Here is a 20,803-nt window from a genome sequence, read left to right on the forward strand (position 1 = left end):
CTCTCTTTGTGTCTCTCATAAATAAATAAATAAAATCTTAAAAACAACAAAAAAAGACGATCATGGCATTTTTGCTTTTTATTCTATTGGTATGGTATATAATGTTAATTGATTTTCAGATGTTAAATCAACCTTGCAATCCTGGGACAAATCCTTTTTTTTTTTTTTTTTTTTTGGTGTATATTCTTTTTGTATGTTGCTCAATTTGGCTTGCTAGTATTTTGTTGAGGATTTATTAAGTTTTTAATTGATATTTCCTAACTTTTTAATAGCGGGTAAAGTATAATATGTGTAAGAAGAGTTAGCTAAATCATTGCATTTGAGGGTTCATTGAGTGTTAAAGATAATCCATAAGGTCTTGATATGTTGCGATTGGATTTTGCTGAAGCAATGGATTTTGCTGAAGCATGTATTTAAATCATGTGCTACAAGGGCAGTGGAAAGAGTGTCACTTAGCTAGCAAAATCAGCCAAAAAATAAGCTTTCAAATCCCCACATGCCTTTATTCTGTAATCTTGTTTTATTAGGCATTTTGGGTGGGGGCAAAATTATACACTAGAGTTGCATACCTCATTTGAAGCCTGCTCCTTTCAGTGTCCAATTCTGGTACAGAAGCTTATGAAAATACACAACACACCTGTCCAAAGCCAAGAAAAACGGAAAAGAATTAAAACATAATTGGAATCTTTCGAAAAATATCAAATGGGATCCAATCCAAATTCAACGAAAAAATTTTAGGGGCACCCAGGTGGCTCAGTGAAGTGTCTGCCTTCACCTAGGTCATGATCCTGGAATCCCAGGATCAAGCCCCACATCAGGCTCCTGATTAGTGAGGAGTCTGGTTCTCTCTCCCTCTGCCCCTCTCCCTGCTCCTTCTCTCTCTCGCTCACTCCCTCTCTTTCCCAAATAAAGAAAATCTTATATTTTTTTTTTTTTTTTTTTAAAGAAAATCTTAAAAAAAAAATACTAAAACAAGAAAAAACTTTAAAAATCTTGCTTTCTTCACTCCTTTTCCATTCAGTCTCCCATAGGAACCCATATATAAGGTCTCCTTCCCACCTCCCCCACCCCCATTCTCTGCCATTCTGTACCCATTCATTTTATCTTTTAGGAGAGAAATTGCACATTTGTGGCCCATAGGCCAAATCTAGTCTATGCCTGCATTTAATTTGATAAAACATTTTAAAATAAATTTAACTAGTTGGCAAGATTTATAAATTAGGAAATGACACATAAAAATCTATGTATATGAGGGATCCCTGGGTGGCGCAGCAGTTTAGCGCCTGCCTTTGGCCCAGGGCGCGATCCTGGAGATCCAGGATCAAATCCCATGTCGGGCTCCCAGTGCATGGAGCCTGCTTCTCCCTCTGCCTATGTCTCTGCCTCTCTCTCTCTCTCTCTCTCTCTGTGTGACTATCATAAATAAATTTAAAAAAAAATCTATGTATATGATTTCCTTTGAAAAATTTGAATTTGGGGGAAAAAAAAGAAAAATTTGATTTTGTCAAAACCTATTCGACATTTTACCACTGGATGGCAGTGAATAGTGACTGTCTCCTTGGAACATGGTATGTCCTCTAATTTGCTGTAGTCTTTACCACTCCCTATTGTATTACACATGGCCAAATTTACTATTTATGATACAGGCTTAACCTCTGTAGATATTGGGATTTATGACTTTTTAATGCTATCCTTTCCAATGTATGTTAATTACATTCTCTCAGATTCGTTCCAATTTTGCAAATTTTTCTTATATTGAATAGTGTAACAAAAGTTCTGAAAGCCCCATAGGATCTTTTGATCATTGTCTACTGTCTGGAGATAAGTTGTGGCCTTTTGGGCCCTTTAAGTATATTAAAATTCCTGTGGACACGTCCATCTGAAAAAAAGGAGGGGTAAACTCAAACAACTAGTTACACTAACTGCATACATGCAAGACTTTTTCAGGGAGAAAAGCCCACCTCAGAGAGTGAATAAAGGGGAAAAGTGCTGGGCAGTCTGTGCCTGTCGTTGTTAGAAAAGTAGTGATTTACAATATTGATCTTCCTGGAAAAGAGAAGAGGGGATGGAGAAAGAAAACAGGTATTACAGTAATATCAATAGGACCTATGAAAAGCAATTACAATGTCAATGACTTAACATAAATGGCATATATACCTCAACTGATGAGTTAAGAGCTATCATTTTCTCTGGAAGTGGCTACTAAAGGCTCATGTAAATCCTTGACTGTGGGGGAAAAAAGTTGTACTTACTTCAGTGTTTCTTTACTCTGACCTTTAAATCTTTATTTGTATTTCTTAAAGACCTTAAATATCTTAAAATGACTGGGACAACTTTGTAGTATTTAATATTTAACACAATTAATCTTCTTTATAAAACACAAGAACTCTCCATCCTCTTCAATAGTGACTGACTCAAAAGGTCAACCTAAAAACAAGACTATAAAAATCAAAAGCTACATTTGAAATATATGTATATGGGTTTTTGGATTATATTTCAGTAATCCTCTACCTAACAAGAATGTAACAATATATATGTGATTCACAAAATAGAGTGAAGGTTGGTTTCCTAAACATGATTACATATTCATCATTATATACTTGGCCTGTTTCTTTTTAACTAGTAATTGTTAAAAAGCAGATCTACTTAGTAATAATTAATTTTTCATTGGTTACACTATTATTGATGTCAGATGGAACCTAATAATTTAGACCACTGTAGGTTAGTATATTACACCTAGATGAATTCACTAAATATATATAATAAAATTATATTTTATCATTTTTTTCATTTGTGTTCTTACTTCAAGACTGTCTGGGATTTTTTTAAAAATTATTTATTTATTTGAGAGAGAGAGAGAGAGAGAGAGCGCACAAGTGACAGAGGGAGAGGGACAAGCAGACTCCCTGAATGCAATACCGGGCTTGATCCCAGGACCCCAGACCATGACCTGAGCTGAAGTCAGACACTTAACCAACTGAGCCACCCAGGCAACCCCCCCGCCTCGCCCCCCGCAAGACTATTTTAAAATTTTTGATATGTGGAGCAAAGAAAACAGTGTGTATACTTCAATGCATACATATATAGACTCAGAACAATTAATAATACAAAGTGCCCAGTTTGTCAACACAAAATGAAGTCTTTTAGAATTTCTCAAAGAAATGAATTTTGTTCCATCCCAAATTAGGACAGCTGTCCAGGCGCACAATCTTCATAAAGAAGAGAGGGCTCTAGGGTCGCATGGGTGGCTCAGCGGTTGAACGTCTGCCTATAGCTCAGGGTGTGATACCACGGTCCCAGGATCAAGTCCAGCATCGGGCTCCCTATAGAGAACCTACTTCTGCCTCTGCCTATGTCCCTGCCTCTCTCTGTGTCTCTCATGAATAAATAAAGTCTAAAAAAAAAAAAAAAAGGAGAAGAGAGGGCTCTAAGGAAGGAACATTTGGTGTAGGATTATATACACTGTTTACATAAAAAGCATTAGATAAAAGACGTTTCTGAAAGTTACAAACTTTATCTTAAGCTTTTAGTACACATAGGGGCTGCATGATCTTAATGTTATGGGAACCAGGGACGTGTTGTCGTTTTTTTTTTTAAACTCCTTTATGTATGAACTGCTGCTTGTTTTGTTTTTTGTTGTTGTTGTTGCTGTTGTTGTTGTTTGTTTGTTTAAGTGAAGCAGATGTACAAGGGGTGCTCAGGACAGAAACAGAGCCCAAGCTTTGAGGTTTTTGCTGACTCTGGCAAATGTTAGATGTATGGCTTCCCCGGGAGCCCATGAGCAGGCCCACAAACATTAAAAGTTGAAAGTTCCCTTTAAGTTATTAAGTTCAATTCCTGATGTACAGTAAGGCATCATCAGTACATGGCGGCCATAGCTATAACTCACCGCTTTGTCTCCTATAAGGCTCCTTACGGTGCCTCGCCCCACAAACAGCTGCATATATGGAGGAGCCGTCCTCCTCCCATCTTTGGCATACACTTGACCAAATCTTACTCCTACACACCTGGCCACAGACGGTTGTTGGACGTGTCATCACTTTCCTACTGTGCAAAGTGGTTTTTGGAAACTCTAAAATAGCAGATCCCTCAGCGGTTTAGCGCCGCCTGCAGCCCAGGGTGTGACCCTGGAGACACCGGATCGAGTCCCACGTCGGGCTCCCTGCATGGAGCCTGCTTCTCCCTCTGCCTGTGTCTCTGCCTCTCTCTCTCTGTGTCTCTCATGAACAAATAAATAAAACCTTAAAAAAATAAACTAGCAAATCCCGTTGGCTGCAAACACAGCAGGAAATAAACGCCTTTGGCCCACTTTAGCTGTCCCAGTCCATGCATCCTGTTCCCCACCTCCAACCAAAGGTGCGTTAGATAGATTTCGTATCTAACCATCAATTCCCATGAACTAGAAATCTTGTCTATCTACAAAGAAAACTAAAGCTTGTGAGGAAAGGGAGATTCTCTTCCTTTAGGGCTCCAAGAACTATATATTAAAAACAAAAACAAAAAAACACACCTCACCTGAAAGGTGAGCCTACACAGAGACGGGAGCACAGTTTACTGAAAACCCTACCCAGCGACTGGACCCACTCCAGCTGCGGCCCCTCCTTCGGAGCCCGGAGCTCGTTCCCTCTTCCTTGGCTCCGCTCCCGCCCTTCCCCAGGCTGCCGTTCGAACTTCCCGCGCAGCAGAACCTACCAATCAGGAGCGCCTTCCCTCGGGCCACGCCCCCTCCCCAACCCGCGGAAGCCCCGCCCACTTCCGGGCACATCCCTCCCGCCCCGACGCACGCTGCGCGCGCGCGCACGTCGGCCTGTGACGCCGCCGCCGCCGCGCCCCGTCCGGCCGGGGACCGTTGCGAGGCCCGCCCGGGTCCCTCCCTCAGGACCTCCCCCCGCCCCGAACCGCTCTCGCGGCAGCGACCCATGTGGGAGTTCAGGCTCCTGCGGTCGCCGCCGCCGCCGCCGCTGCTGCTCCTGCTGCCGCAGCTCAGCCTCGGAATGGCCGCGTCGCGCTCGCAGGCCGAAGCCATGAACCTGGGCGGCGGCGGCGGCGGCGGCGGCGGCGGCTGCGCACGGGGCTCCCCGTTGGCCGCGGCGCGCCGGCCGCAGTGCGTGCAGCTGCCCCCGGTGCCGGGAGCCGACCCGCAGCGCAGCAACGAGCTGCTCCTGCTGGCGGCCGAGGCGGCGGGGCCGGCCCTCCCTGGGGACCCGGCGAGGGAGGAGCCGCAGCATCACGTTCTCTATTTCCCCGGGGACGTGCAGGTAGGACACCTGTTCCCTCCCCGCGCGCCTCTGCGAGCGGCCTCAGTCGCCCCGGCCCAGTGCGGGGTTCCAGGCTTGCCCCGAACACGCCCACACGTGCCCTGAGCCGCGTGGCCCCGCGAAATCCCAGGGCCCGCCCCTGCCACACCCCTGGGCCCCCTGCTCCGGGAGCCCCCGGCTCGGGGGGAGGAGGAGGGAGGTGCCCTTGGAGGGTCACGACCTCGGGCAGAGCCAGCTGTCGGTCCGTCCGAGCTTGGGGGGGGAGGGCGGCGGGGTGTGTGCAATCCGAGCCCGAAGGAATGAGGCCCCGCGTGCATATACATCCACCCCTACAACCTGGCGGCGCAGAGGTGCGCGCGGGGGCTCGGCGGCAGGCAGGCGCGTGGCTTTTCAGATTAACTCAGCACGCGGGTGCCGAAAACCCTGGCAGTCATTAAAGAGCAAACGGGCAAAAAATAAAGCATGCATGCATTAATTAATTAATTAATTAAAATAAAATTTCTAAAGGTATGACCCCCCCTTTTACTAACTCTAGAAAAAAGAGGGTGGGTGGGGAGTAAAAGGGCAGTAATTGCTAAGCCTGTCAATATTTTGCGCTCAACCTGAATTCTGTACTTTTTTTTTTTTTTAGCTTTATTTGATTTTAGATCTTCAGGCAAATATTCGTGGCTGTCTGGTACTGGGAAAGCTGGGTCTTAATTCAATTTAAAAACATTTTTTTATTGGAGTTCGATTTGCCAACATATAGCGTAACACCCAGGGCTCATCCCGCCAAGTGTCACCCAGTCACCCCAACTCCACCTCCCCTCCACCACCCCTTGTGCGTTTCCCAGAGTTAGGGGTGTCTCCCATGTTTTGTCCTGGGTCTTAATTTAGGTCTCCATGCAGAGCTGTGTTGTCTAGTTTGGCGGCCGTCCCGTCAGTTAGTTAGTTGTACGTGGGCCGTTTGGTTTGCATTCACGAAATGCAAAATCCAGGCGGGAGCGTCGCGCCGAAGGCGTCTGCAGCGCCCGGGGGCACCTAAGGTTTGCGGGCGCCCCGGTGGGCCGAGTGCGAACGCGGAGCGTTTCCGTCGTCAGAGCCAAGTTCTGTCGGGGGTAGTACGGGTCGGTGTGTGGACAGGGAAGCTAAAATGTTGGCCAGCTGGGTTTCTCACTCCCTGAAACAGTAGTATTAGTTTTTGAATGGATGCTTCAGACTGATGTAGTCGCAAACTTTGTGCTGTGTCAAACGATGATGAAGATGCATGTAATTTTTTTCCCTCTTATCCTTAAAATAAGGAACCGGTCTCATTGACTGCTAATAGAAACTGTGAAAAAAACAAAACCAAAAACAAACCCTCGTATTTAGATTGAAGAGTAGATCATTGATCCTCTGTTGCTCAGTTTGGGAAAAAAACAGCATGACATTACTGATAGCGGCTTCCAGAGATTGGAGGAACAGCTACTATGTGCATCTATAATGATGATGATGACGAACCTTTGTTGAGAGTCTGCTAAATATTTATAAAGTTTTACAGTCAGAAAACAATACAAGTCTTCAGATAAGGTCTAAAAAAAAGTGCTGAATACACTTAGAGTCATACCTCCTCTTTTGTGTGTGTGTGTGTGTGTGTGTGTGTGTGTGTGTGTGTGACATCATCCATTTCCTTATGTAGCCTGAGATTCCATTAGCTTTTTGGACAGTGATCTAGTGTTGCTTTACAGAGAGTGTATGAAGTGCTTTAAAAACCCAGGTCTTTTAGAGAAGAGTAAGATAATGCATCAAAAGGCCTTAATGCCAAATTGCCTAGGTTTGAACCCTGATTCTGCACTTTTTAGCTATGACATCTCTGGCTAATTCCAGCTACCTCAACTATAAAATAGCAATAATAATTTATAGGATATCAATGAGGACTAAATACAGGAATTCCTCATGAGTAACAGTTCCTTCTTATCTTTCTGATGACTTTTTCAATTATTGGGCTACCCCAGTGCTCGGCTTGTGGACTTTTCTCCTCTACCTTTATCCCCGTAGTGATTTCTTGGAGTCTTGTGGTTTTACATTCCACCTGTACTCTGATGACCTTCGATATTTGTATAACTAGCCTAGAGAGGTTCCTGGAACTCGAGACTTACCGGTTGCATGTACAGTATTTCCTTTTGGATATTTAATAGATACCTCAAACATAAAATCTCTGCATCTTTGCTTTTTTTTTTTTTTTTAAATTTTTTTTATTTATTTATGATAGTCACAGAGAGAGAGAGAGGCAGAGACACAGGCAGAGGGAGAAGCAGGCTCCATGCACCGGGAGCCCGACGTGGGATTCGATTCCGGGTCTCCAGGATCGCGCCCTGGGCCAAAGGCAGGCGCCAAACCACTGCGCCACCCAGGGATCCCTGCATCTTTGCTTTTAAATCTGTTCTTCCTGCAGTTTCCTCATCTCGGCTAATGGAAATTTTTTTTTAGTTGCTCAAGTTAGAGATCTTGAAGTTAATCTTTTAGTAACCTCTCTTTTACACCTCGATCAACAATTAAAGCTGCTTTCCCTTCTAAACCTATCTAAGTGATCAGAATAACCAGTTTAAAAGTAAGTCAAATCATGCCACACCACTGCTGAAAACTCCAGTAGCTTCCCATTACTCAGAGGAAAAGCCAGAGTACTCTTGAAGAAGGGCTCTTCACTGTCTTTATCTTTTCCCACTCTTGCTTGCCTTTCTCCTTTTTCTGTCTACTCTGCCCTAACAGCGTTCTTTGTATTACTCGGGGTAGGCACACTTGACCTCAAAAGCTTTGCACATATTGCCTGGAACAATCTGCCTACAGATGTCTGTAGGATTCATTACCTCACCTGTTTTGAGTTGCTCAAAAGTTGCCCTCGCAGTGAGGCCTTTTCTGACCATCCTGTATCATAATCACATGTACACATACATGTGATCCCTGTCAGCTTTCCTCTTCTATTTTACCCATTTCATTTACTGTATTATTCATTTCGGTTTTTGTCTGTCTTGCAACACTACAATGTCAGTTTCATGTCTGTTTTCTTCACTATCTTTGATGCTTAGTGATTGGTGTTCAGTGACTGGCATGTAGTAGGTGTTCAGTAGATAACTTGTTGAATGAATGAATGAATATATGTAAGTTGCTTTGAACAGTGCAGGAAGTGCTTGATAAATCATGGCTCTTATTATATGAAATGCTTTTGGCTCACATTTCTTCATATCTTTGTACTTGATTTTTTTTTTTTTAGCCTAATGTTTATTTGTGTGAAATTTACCCTGTTAGACACAGCTCATCTTATTAGTATATCAGTTCTTTCATAGAACCATTATTCTGGTTTGTATCATATATTAATTAAATAGGCATTCTTTCAATATCTTTATTTTTAATTTGGATAAATACCGAACAGATTTGGTCCAACAGAACTTTGTAGGGTACTATTAGAAGCTTTACTTCTTGTTGATACCGATTTGTTGTTTGGTATCAATTAGATCTGGTTGTCCAAGTAATTTTAAATTTTAATTACCATTACTTTCTTGATGTTCCTCTTGCAATCATTTTTGTTGGTGTTGTGTGTCCTTTTTTATTCTATATTTGTTATTTTCTCATTTGAATTAACAGGTGAGCTGAGAACATAGTAATTCATATTTCTTTAGGTACATTGATTTTTTTTTTTTAATCCAGTAATGATTTTGGAGGGAACAGAAATCAGGATTTTTTTAAGGAGGCATTTTCCAATTTTCTTGAGTTATCTTGCTTTTTAAAGCTTCAGTATATAAAATTATACTTATCTCTTTTTTCAAGTATAAGCTTACAATTTGATGAATTTTGACAAATGTTACAGTTATGTAACCAACACCATAATCATGTTATACAACATCTCTATCACCCTAAAAAGTACCTTTATTCCCCACTTCTGTTGGTCTCTTTTCTCAGCCACAGGCAACCACTGATCAGCGTTCTTTCACTATAGTTTTGCCTTTTCTACATTTTCATTAATTTGCAATCGTAGTATGTAGTCTTGTGTCTGACTTCTTTCACTTAGTATATGATGCTTTTGAAATTCATTCTTACTATTGCCTGTATCATTAGTATGTTCCTTTTTATTCCGAGGTAGTTTTCTGGTGTATGGATATACAATTTATTTACTCATTCAGCACTTGGTGAACATTTGGGTCATTGCCAATTTTACCTTTAAAAAACCTGTTTTCCTAAAGACTAGGATATAGAGATGACCATGCCCTAAATGTATGTCCTGGTGTGTCACGCCTTATTACTCATACTACTACCACACTCGCAACATTTCTGAAACCTATTACATGGGTTTTTCCTCATACCATGTGATGCTCTGCACACCAGCTGGATATCCTATAACTCAATTCTGACAGTATCTACCTGGAGTTATTATTACATTTCACAAGTTAAGGGCTCAGTCCCACAAGACTGCATCCCCATTTCCAGTGCCAGCCAAAAGTCCCAGGTTGTCACCTGTGCTCCTGCAGACTGCCTATAAATTGGGGTTGCCATCATACCCTCCTTAGGTTCAGTTAATCTGTAAGAGTGACTTATGGAAACAATTTACTTACTGTTTACCCACTTATGAAAGGATATGATAATGGATGAATATCTCGATGGAAGAGATGCATAGGGTAAGGTATGTGGGAAGGGGTGCAGACCTCTCTCAGTGTGGCACTCCCCTAGAACCTCCATGTATTCACCAACCTAGAAGTTACCTGAACCCATACTTTGGGGATTTTTTTATGGAGGCTTCATTGTACAGTCATGATCAGTCATTAACTCCCATTTCCAGCCTCTCTTTGGAGAATGGATGGTGAGACCGAAAGTTCCAAACTTCAGTCATGTCTTGGTTTTTCTGGTTGACCAGTTCCTGTTCAGAAGCCCACCAAGAGTCACCCCATTAGAACAAAGGTGTTCCTGTCACCTGGGAAATTCCAAGGGTTTTAGGAGCTCTGTGCCAGGAATATAGTTGTACTTGCTCTGCTGTAGGAATAATCCACCTAGCTTGAAACTTAATCATGAATGCCTCCGAACTGTTGTAGACACTTGCATGTTGTTTTCCTAAAGATCTTTGTACCTTTAACTTTAGTAGCTGTATGGGATAGGCCTGTAAGTTTTTGCAGGTCAGCAAGCATCTAACTGTGAAATAAGAACCCCTTAATCTCTCCGTAGAAATTCTTTTGCTACCTGCCTCACTGGTGATGAGGAGAAGCTTGCTCCCTACATACTCCGCCCCCCCCCCCCCCCCCCCCCCTGCCCAAGGGGAATAAGCGCATTGCATTCCCAATTGAGATAAAAATTCTTGAAAGAAAGCACTCTCTTCCCATAGTCTTTAGCCTTTTCTGTAGACTGGCCTGAGTTGCAGAACCAGTTTTGGCCACCTGTCTGCAAGTTCTATGGGGATGTCTTGTGTTTCTTTTTGGAATTTGGGAGTATTTATCCATTGTTTTAATGGATCCGGGTTTTGACACAACAGTAACAATACTATTTTTATATTTTAGTGCACACAATTCCTTTGTATAAGCATGTCCCCCCTTTGATCATATAACTTAGGGCTAATCAAAGAAAATACCAAGTTTTTAGATTTACCTATGTGGTAGAGACTGAACTGAGAATTACAGAATCTTGAATTCATTTTGACTCATTAACCAAATAACTGTATGATAGAAATAACTATATAGTTTCTAGGCCCTCAGTTTCCATAGCTATAAAAAGGATTTAGCTGAGCTCTTTGAGATCTAAGTTCCTATTTTAATTTTCTATCACAAATCTGAATATGCCGAGGGCAGTAGCAGAATCCATAAAAAGCCAAATGATAGCCTCCTCCTGGGAGTAAATATTTTTTAACATATGAAAAGCTATTAATGAGATTATTAACTGTAAGAAAGAATTGAGTATCTGATTGGGAAAATTCTCAAAGGACACGAATGCAGAATTAACAAAAAAAAATGAACATTGTCAATAAACATAGAAAAATATTCATCCTTCTTAGGAATCAAAACATGCAAATTAAATAAAAAGTAAGGTATTTTATCATAGTAGTGAAGGTTTTAAAAAAATTAATGTTAGTAGCCCGTGTGGGTAAGGATGTGGGTAAATTCTTGTATACTGCCAGTGAGAGTGTAAATTGATATTAATCTTTTTGATGGGAAGTCTAAAAATTGTGATGCAAATCTATATTTATTGATATGGAACCATGCCTGAAATATATTGTTAAGTGAAAATTGTAAGTATAAACTTGTTGAGGAAGAAGTAAGAATGCTGTCTAATATATGTATTTGTAAATGTGTTTGTATACTAGAGAAAACTGGAATGCTAGACTCAAATTTTAATGATTATTTCTAATTGGTGGTTTTATGGATGGCTTCTCCATCTTCCCTTCTACCTTTGTATATAGACTAAAGTTTTTTAGTGAATTTTACTTCTATCAGTTTTAGGTTGTTTTTTTTTTTTAAAGATTTTATTTATTTATTCATGAGAATACACAGAGAGGAGAGAGAGGCAGAGACACAGGCAGAGGGAGAAGTAGGCTCCAAGCAGGGAGCCTGATGTGGGACTCAATTCTGGGACTCCAGGATCACGCCCTAGGCTGAAGGCAGCGCTAAACCACTTAGCCACCTGGGCTGCGCAGTTTTAGTTTTTTAATAGAAAAATATTGTTAAAATTAAGTTTAAGACTGTACATTAAAAAGTAAATCCCCTTTTCAGTCTCCCATTTCTCTTCCTAAAGGCTACCACTGTTGCTGATATATGTATTCTTCCAGAGACATTCTATGCTGATGCAAACTTTTTTTTTTTCTTAAGATTTATTTGAGAGAAAGAAGGTGCTAGCAAGGGAAGGGGCAGAGGGAGAGGGAGAAGCCAACTCCCCACTGAGCGTGGAGACTGACATGGGGCTGAATCTCAGGACCTGAGCTGAATCAAGACTGGGAACCTCAAATGATTGAGCCACTGGGGACCCCACGAACTTTTTTATTTTAAAACACAAATGGTAGCATAGCTTACAGGGGTTTTTTAGCCCTTGTTTTATAACGCATGTTGAGTACTCATAGACCTGCCTCATTCTTTTGAAACAAAAATAAATAACCTTAAACATGTTTATTTATGCATATATGCAGTTATATCACTGAGATAAATTCCTAGAAGTGGAATTACTAGGTCAAAAGAGAAGTGCATTTAAAATTGTTCAGCATGTATAGTATATAGTGTTATAAATAAAGGAAAATCACAACTCTGTTTCTCTTTCTCTCATACTCTGTATTCAGTCAATCAGCAAGAATGCTGTTGACTCTACTTTCAAAATATATTGTCTGACCACTTTTACCACCTTAATTTTTCTACCACTCAGTGTTCAAGCCACCTTGTCTCCTCAGGATTACACTTGCGTAACCTCCTGCTGGTCTCCCTGCTTCAACTCCTGATCCTTCAACATAGGAACAAGAGTAATCCTTTCAAAACAGAAATTACATCAACCCTCTGCTCCAAACCCTATCATAGCAAAAGCCAAAGTCCTCACACCTCCCCCTCTCCCCAACAATCTTTCTGACCTTGGTGATCACTTTTTCTTTTTGTTCACACTGCCGGAGCTAGTCTAGCCTCATTGCTGTATCTTGACTATACCAGTCATGCTTCCACTTCAGGGCTTTTTGTAGTTGCAATTCCTTATGACTGAAATACCCTGCTTCACTCCCTTGGTTCCTTCAGGTCCTTCTCAACTATCATCTTATTGGAGACCACCCTGTGTTTCAAATAATAATCTTCCACCCTCTCCAAATCCTTGTATTCTTTTTGCCCTGTTCTTTTCTTTTCTTTTTTTAATTATACTCCATTGCACTTAACCACCATCTTAATATTTTGTGCTGACTTCTACCCACTTGTGGCTATTGACCTTTCGAAAGCTGGTCTAACCAAGGAACTAAATTTTTAATTATATTTAACTTTAAATTTAAACCTAAAAACTGATAGTTCAGTTCCTAGAAAACTTTTAAGTATATTTGAACAACTTGGATATGTGAATCTGCTTTTTCAACTGTAAATTTTATGAAATCTAAATTCAGATCCAGTATTTCCAGTGAAAATTTAGCATCCAAATTGAGATGTGCTGTAGGTGTAAAATACACACTGGATTTCAAAGACTTAGTAAGAAAAAGAAATGTAATCATCTCTTACTAGTTTTTTAAATCAGTTACATGTTTAAATTATAATATTTTAGATATTTGGGCTCAATAAAATATATTATTCAAAGTAGTTTCACCTGTTACCTTCTTTTTAAAATGTAGCTACTAGAAATTTTTTTGCATGGATCATGTTATATTTCTATTGAACAGTGTTGCTCTGTTTACTTATGGAGTTGTTTACTGTGTATCTCTCTACTAAATGTGAGCTCTGTGTGGGCAGTAGTTTAGTCTGTTCTGATCCATACTCAATCAGTAGGTATCCAATAAATCTCATAGAATAAATGAATAAATTTGAATGAATTTCTCCCTTTTTAAAAAAAGCTACTGTGAATTAAAATGAAAACAAAATTTATATGCATATCCTGGAACCTAAACAAAAATTTATTAATATATATATAGAATGCTTTTAAATAAACAAGAACCAAATAAAAAAGGACCAAAGTTATGCACAGACACAAGTAGAACTCCAGATGGTTAATAAATAAACAAAATTATAATTTCATTCAAATTTTCAATAAATCCAAATTAGAATAAGCTGTCCTTTGCCTAAGAAATTGAACGAAAAGAAGAGCTATACATACCTTTCTGGAAGATAGTATTGGAGTCTGTATAACTAATCTTAAATTATGAATATTCTTTGACACAATCTTTCCATATCCAGGAATTTATTTTTACTTATTTATTTTAAAAGGATTTTATTTAGAGCTGGGGGAGGGGCAGAGGGAGAGAGAAAATCTCAAGCAGGCTCCATGTCCAGTGTAGGACTCCATCTCCCCACCCTGAGATCATGACTTGAGCTGAAATCAAGAGTTGGACACTTAACTGACTGGGCCAGCCCCATATCCAGGAATTTATTTTTATTGATGTAATCTCAGATATATAAAAACATTTTTCTAGAACGTTCATTGCACAGTTGACCCTTGAACCATGCAGGGGTTAGGGGCACTGACTCCCACATAGTTGAAAATTCACATATAACTTTTGATTTCCCCAAAAACTTAACTATTAACAGCCAGCTGTTGACCCGAAGCCTTACTGATACACAATTGATTCAACAGATATTTTGTATATGTATCATATATTGTATTCTTATAATAAGATAATCTTTATTTTTATTTTTTTTATAATCTTTTTTTTAAGATTTATTTATTTATTCATGAGAGACAGAGAGAAAGGCAGAGACACAGGCAGAGGGAGAAACAGGCTCCAGGCAGGGAGCCTGATGTAGGACTTGATCCAGGGTCTCTAGGATCATGCCCTGGGCTGAAGGTGGCGCTAAACCGCTGAGACCAGGGCTGCCCAATAATCTTTTTTTTTTTTTTTAAAGAAAATGTTGTTATGGGGGCACCTGGCTGGCTCAGTTTGATGATAGAGCATTGGACTCTTGATCTCCAGGTTGTGGGTTCGAATCCCATGTTGGGTGTAAAGATTACTTAAAAACAGAATTTTTTTAAAGATTTTATTTATTAAGTTGAGAGAAAGAGTATAAGCAGAGGGAGAGGGTAAAGCAAACACCCGGCTGAGCAGAGAGCGGATATGCGGCTAGATCCCAGGACCCTGGGATCGGGACCTGAGCCAAAGGCAGATACTTAACCAACTAAGCCACCCAGGCATCCCAAAAATGAAATCTTCAAAAAAAAAAAAAAGAATGTTATTAAGAAAGAGAAAATACATTTACAGTATTATGCTGTATTTACAGGAAAAAACTTACTTGTAAGTGACCTGCACAGTTCAAACCCATGTTGTTCAATTGTTGTACCCAAAATTGAAATTTGGTTGTTAGAGTAATCCAAAAAGGGAGGGATTCAGGATAACAGCTTTAATGAGAAAATATTTTAAGGTTTTGTGTTATCAAAAAAGCTTAATAAACCAATTTTTATTTTCAGTTAATGTGTTTAGGAATAGGAGATTGTATGTATACTAAATAAAATTTATTTAAAAATATCTAAAAAAAATAAAAATATCTATAATCCCTTTAAAGTAAGTTTAATTTTTAAAATTGCTACTATGCTATTTAGCTATATCTTATAACCCAGTCTTTTGATAGATTTTAAGTTTAAATTGGGAAATTATTTGTTTAAAATCTTAAGATCAGAAGGTAATGATAGACATATAGTTTTCATTTTTAGTACATTAACCATTGGTCATATAACATCCCAATTTCCTCCACAATAAAAATGGGAAACTATTTTGTGGAAATAATTTTATATAAATATGTATTTAATGCTTGTTTCATCTTTCTTACCTTTCAGAATTACCATGAAATTATGACTCGTCATCCTGAGAATTATCAGTGGGAAAACTGGAGTCTAGAAAATGTTGCCACCATTTTAGCCCACCGGTTCCCCAATAGTTATATTTGGGTGATAAAGTGCTCGCGAATGCATTTGCACAAATTCAGCTGCTACGACAATTTTGTGAAAAGTAATATGTTTGGTGCTCCAGAACACAATACTGACTTTGGAGCTTTTAAGCACCTTTATATGTTATTAGTTAATGCTTTTAACTTAAGTCAGAACAGTCTGATATCAAAGAAGAATGTAAAAGATTTGAATAAGGACTCCAAAGCATCTAATTGTAGATCCAATTCTCACACTACTAATGGTTGCCAGGGAGAAAAAGAGAGGACCTGTGAAGAATTTGATGAGTCCACCTTGAGTTTTTACCCACCATCACTAAATGGTGCTTCTTTTACTTTGATTGGATTCAGTAAAGGTTGTGTTGTTTTGAATCAATTGCTTTTTGAATTAAAAGAAGCCAAGAAAGACAAGGACATAGATGCTTTTATCAGAAGCATAAGAACAATGTACTGGCTGGATGGCGGTCATTCTGGAGGAAGCAATACGTGGGTTACTTATCCAGAAGTCCTGAAAGAATTTGCACAAACAGGGATTATTGTTCATACCCATGTAACACCTTACCAAGTGTGTGATCCAATGAGATCTTGGATTGGAAAGGAGCACAAGAAATTTGTTCAGATTCTTGGAGATTTTGGTATGCAGGTGACTAGCCAAATTCATTTTGCAAAGGAAGCTCCTTCCATAGAGAATCACTTCAGGGTTCATGAAGTATTCTGAGACTATAAAAGTATTAATATACTTGTTCAGTGGAAGAGCAGAAGCACTTTGAGTGTTATAAATACAGATAATGAGATATAATTCATAGATGCATTGTCAGTTTTTTGGGGGAGGGTGGGGGGGAGGAAGCACACATTCCTAAAATGAGTATAATGTGCAATAGTATTCCTTGCTTGTGAATGTGAACGGTTTTTAATTTGGGTTGGGTTAGAATTAGTTCATTTGAAAAGTAAAAGATGGTTTTTGATAATCCTACAAGGAGAGAGATAAGACCCTTAAGAATGAAAGTTACAATATAGTCCTTATATAAAAGGTCTTGAAAATTGTTGGAAATAGTTATTTTCTGAGTAATGTTTGGGATTAATTTTGGTGACGCTAATGGTAATTAGCTATTTGGCACTCAAAACTCCATTTCTCTTCAAGTAAAGCAAAGGCACACTGATGTTTTCCATAGTTTTGGAATTAACTATACCCTGCTTCATATGTTTTGTAAACTCATAGTCATTCTTTAATGTGCCACCAAGTATTTTTTTTTAAGAGTCAAGTATATTTGTTTCCAAATTTCCAAGAACATGCAGTAGTGTATAGTTGGTTTTTGAAAACATTACACTTAAGCACTATGGCTTAATTTTTAATTGACAACTTTTAGATAAGTTATTTTGGAGTTTCTTGACTCCTGACCAAAAACCAGTTCTTTTGGAAAATTGTTTTAAATTGAACATAATTAGGTATATTGGGTAAAAATATGCTACAGATTTAAAATCTTTTCATCATATCAGTCTTTTGAAAGAGATCAACTTAGGTGAAATAAATGTGTAACACACTATTTGTTACTGCTCTATTGAAAAGGAGACAGATTCTAAAGATCTAACTCAATGTTTCTCCAGAAGCATGATTTTGTCTGCCAAAAGAAAGCAGCTCTCTTTGGCCAAAATGCAAAATTATATTGCTATAAGAAAAGTTACAGGGAAAGTTTGAAGACACAAATGATTTAATTTGGCTCAAAAACTGAATTTGCTTAACACTGCTACATAATTTGGGTGAGGTTTCCTTCTGCCTGTTTTTCTTGACCTAGATAAATACATTTTCAGAAACCCAAGACCTAATGAATGTCAACCGACATTGACAGCTGTGTGATTACAATAAAGGATGAACACTTTTTAATTTATTAATAATTTAGCTTTTATAGGTCATGAAATAATTAAGCAGGGAAGTAACATTGCTGCTTCCAGACTGGAAAAAAGACACTGAAGCTTAATATCTTAATAACCCAGAGGACCTAAATTTATAAAATATAGAATTAAAATGTTAATCTCTTGGTTTCTTCACAGAATTGTATTTTAATGACTATAATACATTCCAAATATCCAGTTATGAGAAAGAATTCTTACTCACCAAATGCTTAAAAATAACATCCCTTAATTCTATAAAGTATAGAATTGTATCACTCAATTTTTTTAAAGAACATGTTAGTTTATATTGCTTCAGTTTCTTTAAATACATGTTTCTTTTGAGACCAAAAATTCCCAACAAAGAAACATGTCAGCCTGATTCTAGCATTTTATTACCTAATCTTAAAGTACCATGATGGATTGGATGGCTTCTTTCAATATTTAATAATCCTTGGTTAAATTCATTTGGTAGTGAATTCATAAGGTAGTGAATACACTAATGAGGGGGGAAGGAAAGGCACTTATTTTTACAGGATTAACATTTGAAATGGAAAAAGTAGGACTTCCTGCAGGATTCATTTTAAAAACCTGAGATATTTAAAAATCTAGGTTCTTTAGCTATCTAGTCATGTGATTGCTTAATTATAATTGTTATATGTTCAGTGAATATTGAGAATAACTTACTGGGCACCTGGAACTGCCACTGCAGCAAAACTAGTGTTGAAAGTAGAAATATTTTCTTGAATGAAAATATATTCCAGCTGATCCATATTCAAATATTTTAAGACTTCAAATTTGTCTTCTCTACATTTGCTTAAAACTATTGTAAATGTTAGTGTATCCTTTTAGACTGTGCCTTTGTGTTTGTGTCTTGAGAGTCAACTGAGAAGCCACAAAGATAATGTGAAAGTTGTTACCGCCACAGCATGAATGTACAATTGTATTAAATCTAATCCAGAGAAGTCTGTTTGGATGTGCTTTATGTTACTAGATTTGTTAAAACTTCAGATTGTTACTTGGAAGAAAGCTATTTCTTCCACTTTGCCAGTTTAGGTTTGTATGTTTTCATTAATCCTCCATGTTTTTTCTTTCATATGAGCAATGTTGAAACTCTCCTTGTAAATTATTTTTCTCTCCTTTAAATTGCCCAATAATTCACTTTATTTTCATATCTTCTGTTAAATTTCTTGAAGAAAATTACTCAAAAATAAGTTTTTCCTTCTATGTGCTAATCATTTCAGGTGTCTGTATTCCTTTTGCTGTCATTAAGAGACTTATTTAGAATATGGTGTGATCTGTTTTTCATTTCATTCATGTAATACCTATAATACCTAAGCACCCAGGGCAAGGGCAAGGGCAAGAATGGTCCAGGCACAGACAATCCCAAGCATTTTAGTATAGAAATATGTAATAGACTGACTTAAAAGCAAAAATATGAAACAAAAGGTAGTATTCCTAAAATAGCTATTCTGTTATACTTAAGGGTCCTTAAAAGAAACATGTTTTAGAGGGTAAGATATACATGTAGATAGATGTCATCTGTAAATTCAGGTTGGGTCTTTACAATGGCAGAGACCTAGCAGTTCTTAGTGGTAGAGACAGGCAGTCACTTAGGATGGTCATTTTAGTATCCCATCTAATGGAACTTTAAAAAAATAGAATATAACTTAGGTTTATTTAAAACACCCAACACTTAGGGACTGTATGCTTGAAACAAGACATTAAGGTAATACCAGAGATGTGTGGGTGACTGCCAATCTACATTAGTTCTTCCTCACTACATCTGTGTTTTAGCACTGGAGGGAAGGAGTCAGTAGCACAGTTCCAACTCCATCCAGACCTGCATTCCAGCTTTCTACATTTTTTTTTTTTTTTTTTTTTTTGTCAACTTAGATTCAGCTTAGATGTCTGTTGGCAACTTTAGATAGGTGAGAGAAAAGCCTCCCTACTAAGGTTCTTTCCAAATGTTCACATAGCTGCTGTTCAAAAGGATAGAAAGATACAAAATAAGCCTTGTTGACTTTATTTCCCTTTTAAAAAATGAGTGACAAGTTTTAATTACTGAATAAATAGAATTCCAATGTAATTATATGCCGAGACAAACACTGTTAATGTTCACGAAAAACTAATTAGTCTACAAATGTATTTCAAAAAGTTACTTTGAAAGAATAAATAGAAGGGCAGAAAAAATACACAACTGCAGATTCTAGTCTGCCCACCTAACTTGTCTAACTTCTCAGAGGCAATCACCCTCACTGGTTTCTTGCATATTTTAGCAGTTAATTCTATGCATACACAAATGTTTAGAATATACCTTTGTTTTACACAAATGACAGCATACCATACCTATAGTTTGCAACTTTTTTCTCATTTAATCACCTTGGAAAAATTTCTTGCCAGTGCCACAATACTTCTGTCTCATTCTTTGCATAGTGTTCCATTTTTATAGAACTCTCTGCTACTTGTTCATTAATCTTATTTTGTATCCCTTTGTCTTACTTTGTATCTTTTGTCTGTGTGGTACAGTGAGCTGTACAGTGAGTTTTGCTGGCAGAGGAAAAAAATTCTTTTGTGAATCAAGTCAAGCCCCTAAGCTGTAGCCAAAGAATAACAAAGATGAGCTGTACCTAAGGGAGAAAGCATGGAGAATTACCGATCTGGTCACAACGTGATTGTAGGTTCCATCACCCAGCTGTGTAAGCCTTGACCCTCCCTTAAGCAATCTGGATTGATGAAGTGACTTCTAAGGTCCTTTTCAGCAATAAAGTTCTAAGATTTGGAATTCCTGAGAAGTTGCAGCTAACACATACTGCTTAATATTTTAAAGTTTTAACATTAAAAACATCTCATTTGGTCTCAATCAGGTCAGCAAAAAAGATAAAAATGTGTTGAATTTAAAATAAACTCTTAACATCAGAAATTATGACCAAGGAAATAATTTTAAAACTTCCTAAAGGGTTTACTTTCTAGTTTTCTAAGATAGAATTTAACTGCAACGAGAGCCATCTCAAATCAGAAAGCTAGCATCAGCTCTCAACTGTCGGTGCCCTGAATTACCTCTTTGTAGTTTTGCAGCAACCCTATAAAGTACAAGTTTAAAGATGAGGAAAATAAGCTTCATAA

The 20,803-nt window shown here is 38.4% G+C and overlaps 1 protein-coding gene across 1 annotated transcript; it reads left to right on the forward strand.

Annotated features, from left to right (window-relative positions):
- Positions 1 to 4,825: 4,825 nt before the first annotated feature.
- On the forward strand, positions 4,826 to 18,642 carry C22H2orf69 (chromosome 22 C2orf69 homolog). The gene is made up of 2 exons (XM_041737170.1): positions 4,826 to 5,258; positions 15,684 to 18,642. Exons 1-2 carry the CDS (start codon positions 4,920 to 4,922, stop codon positions 16,506 to 16,508), a joined length of 1,164 nt encoding a protein of 387 aa, XP_041593104.1. The 5' UTR covers positions 4,826 to 4,919; the 3' UTR covers positions 16,509 to 18,642.
- The last annotated feature ends 2,161 nt before the right edge of the window (positions 18,643 to 20,803 follow it).

Source organism: Vulpes lagopus, chromosome 22 (assembly GCF_018345385.1).
Source record: "Vulpes lagopus strain Blue_001 chromosome 22, ASM1834538v1, whole genome shotgun sequence".
Lineage (NCBI taxonomy): Eukaryota > Metazoa > Chordata > Mammalia > Carnivora > Canidae > Vulpes > Vulpes lagopus.

Coding starts and splice junctions, on each gene's coding strand:
- C22H2orf69 (XM_041737170.1), top strand. CDS start 4,920: ATGTGGGAGTTCAGGCTCCTGCGGTCGCCGCCGCCGCCGCCGCTGCTG. Junction 5,259..15,683: donor ATTTCCCCGGGGACGTGCAG/GTAGGACACCTG, acceptor CTTACCTTTCAG/AATTACCATGAAATTATGAC.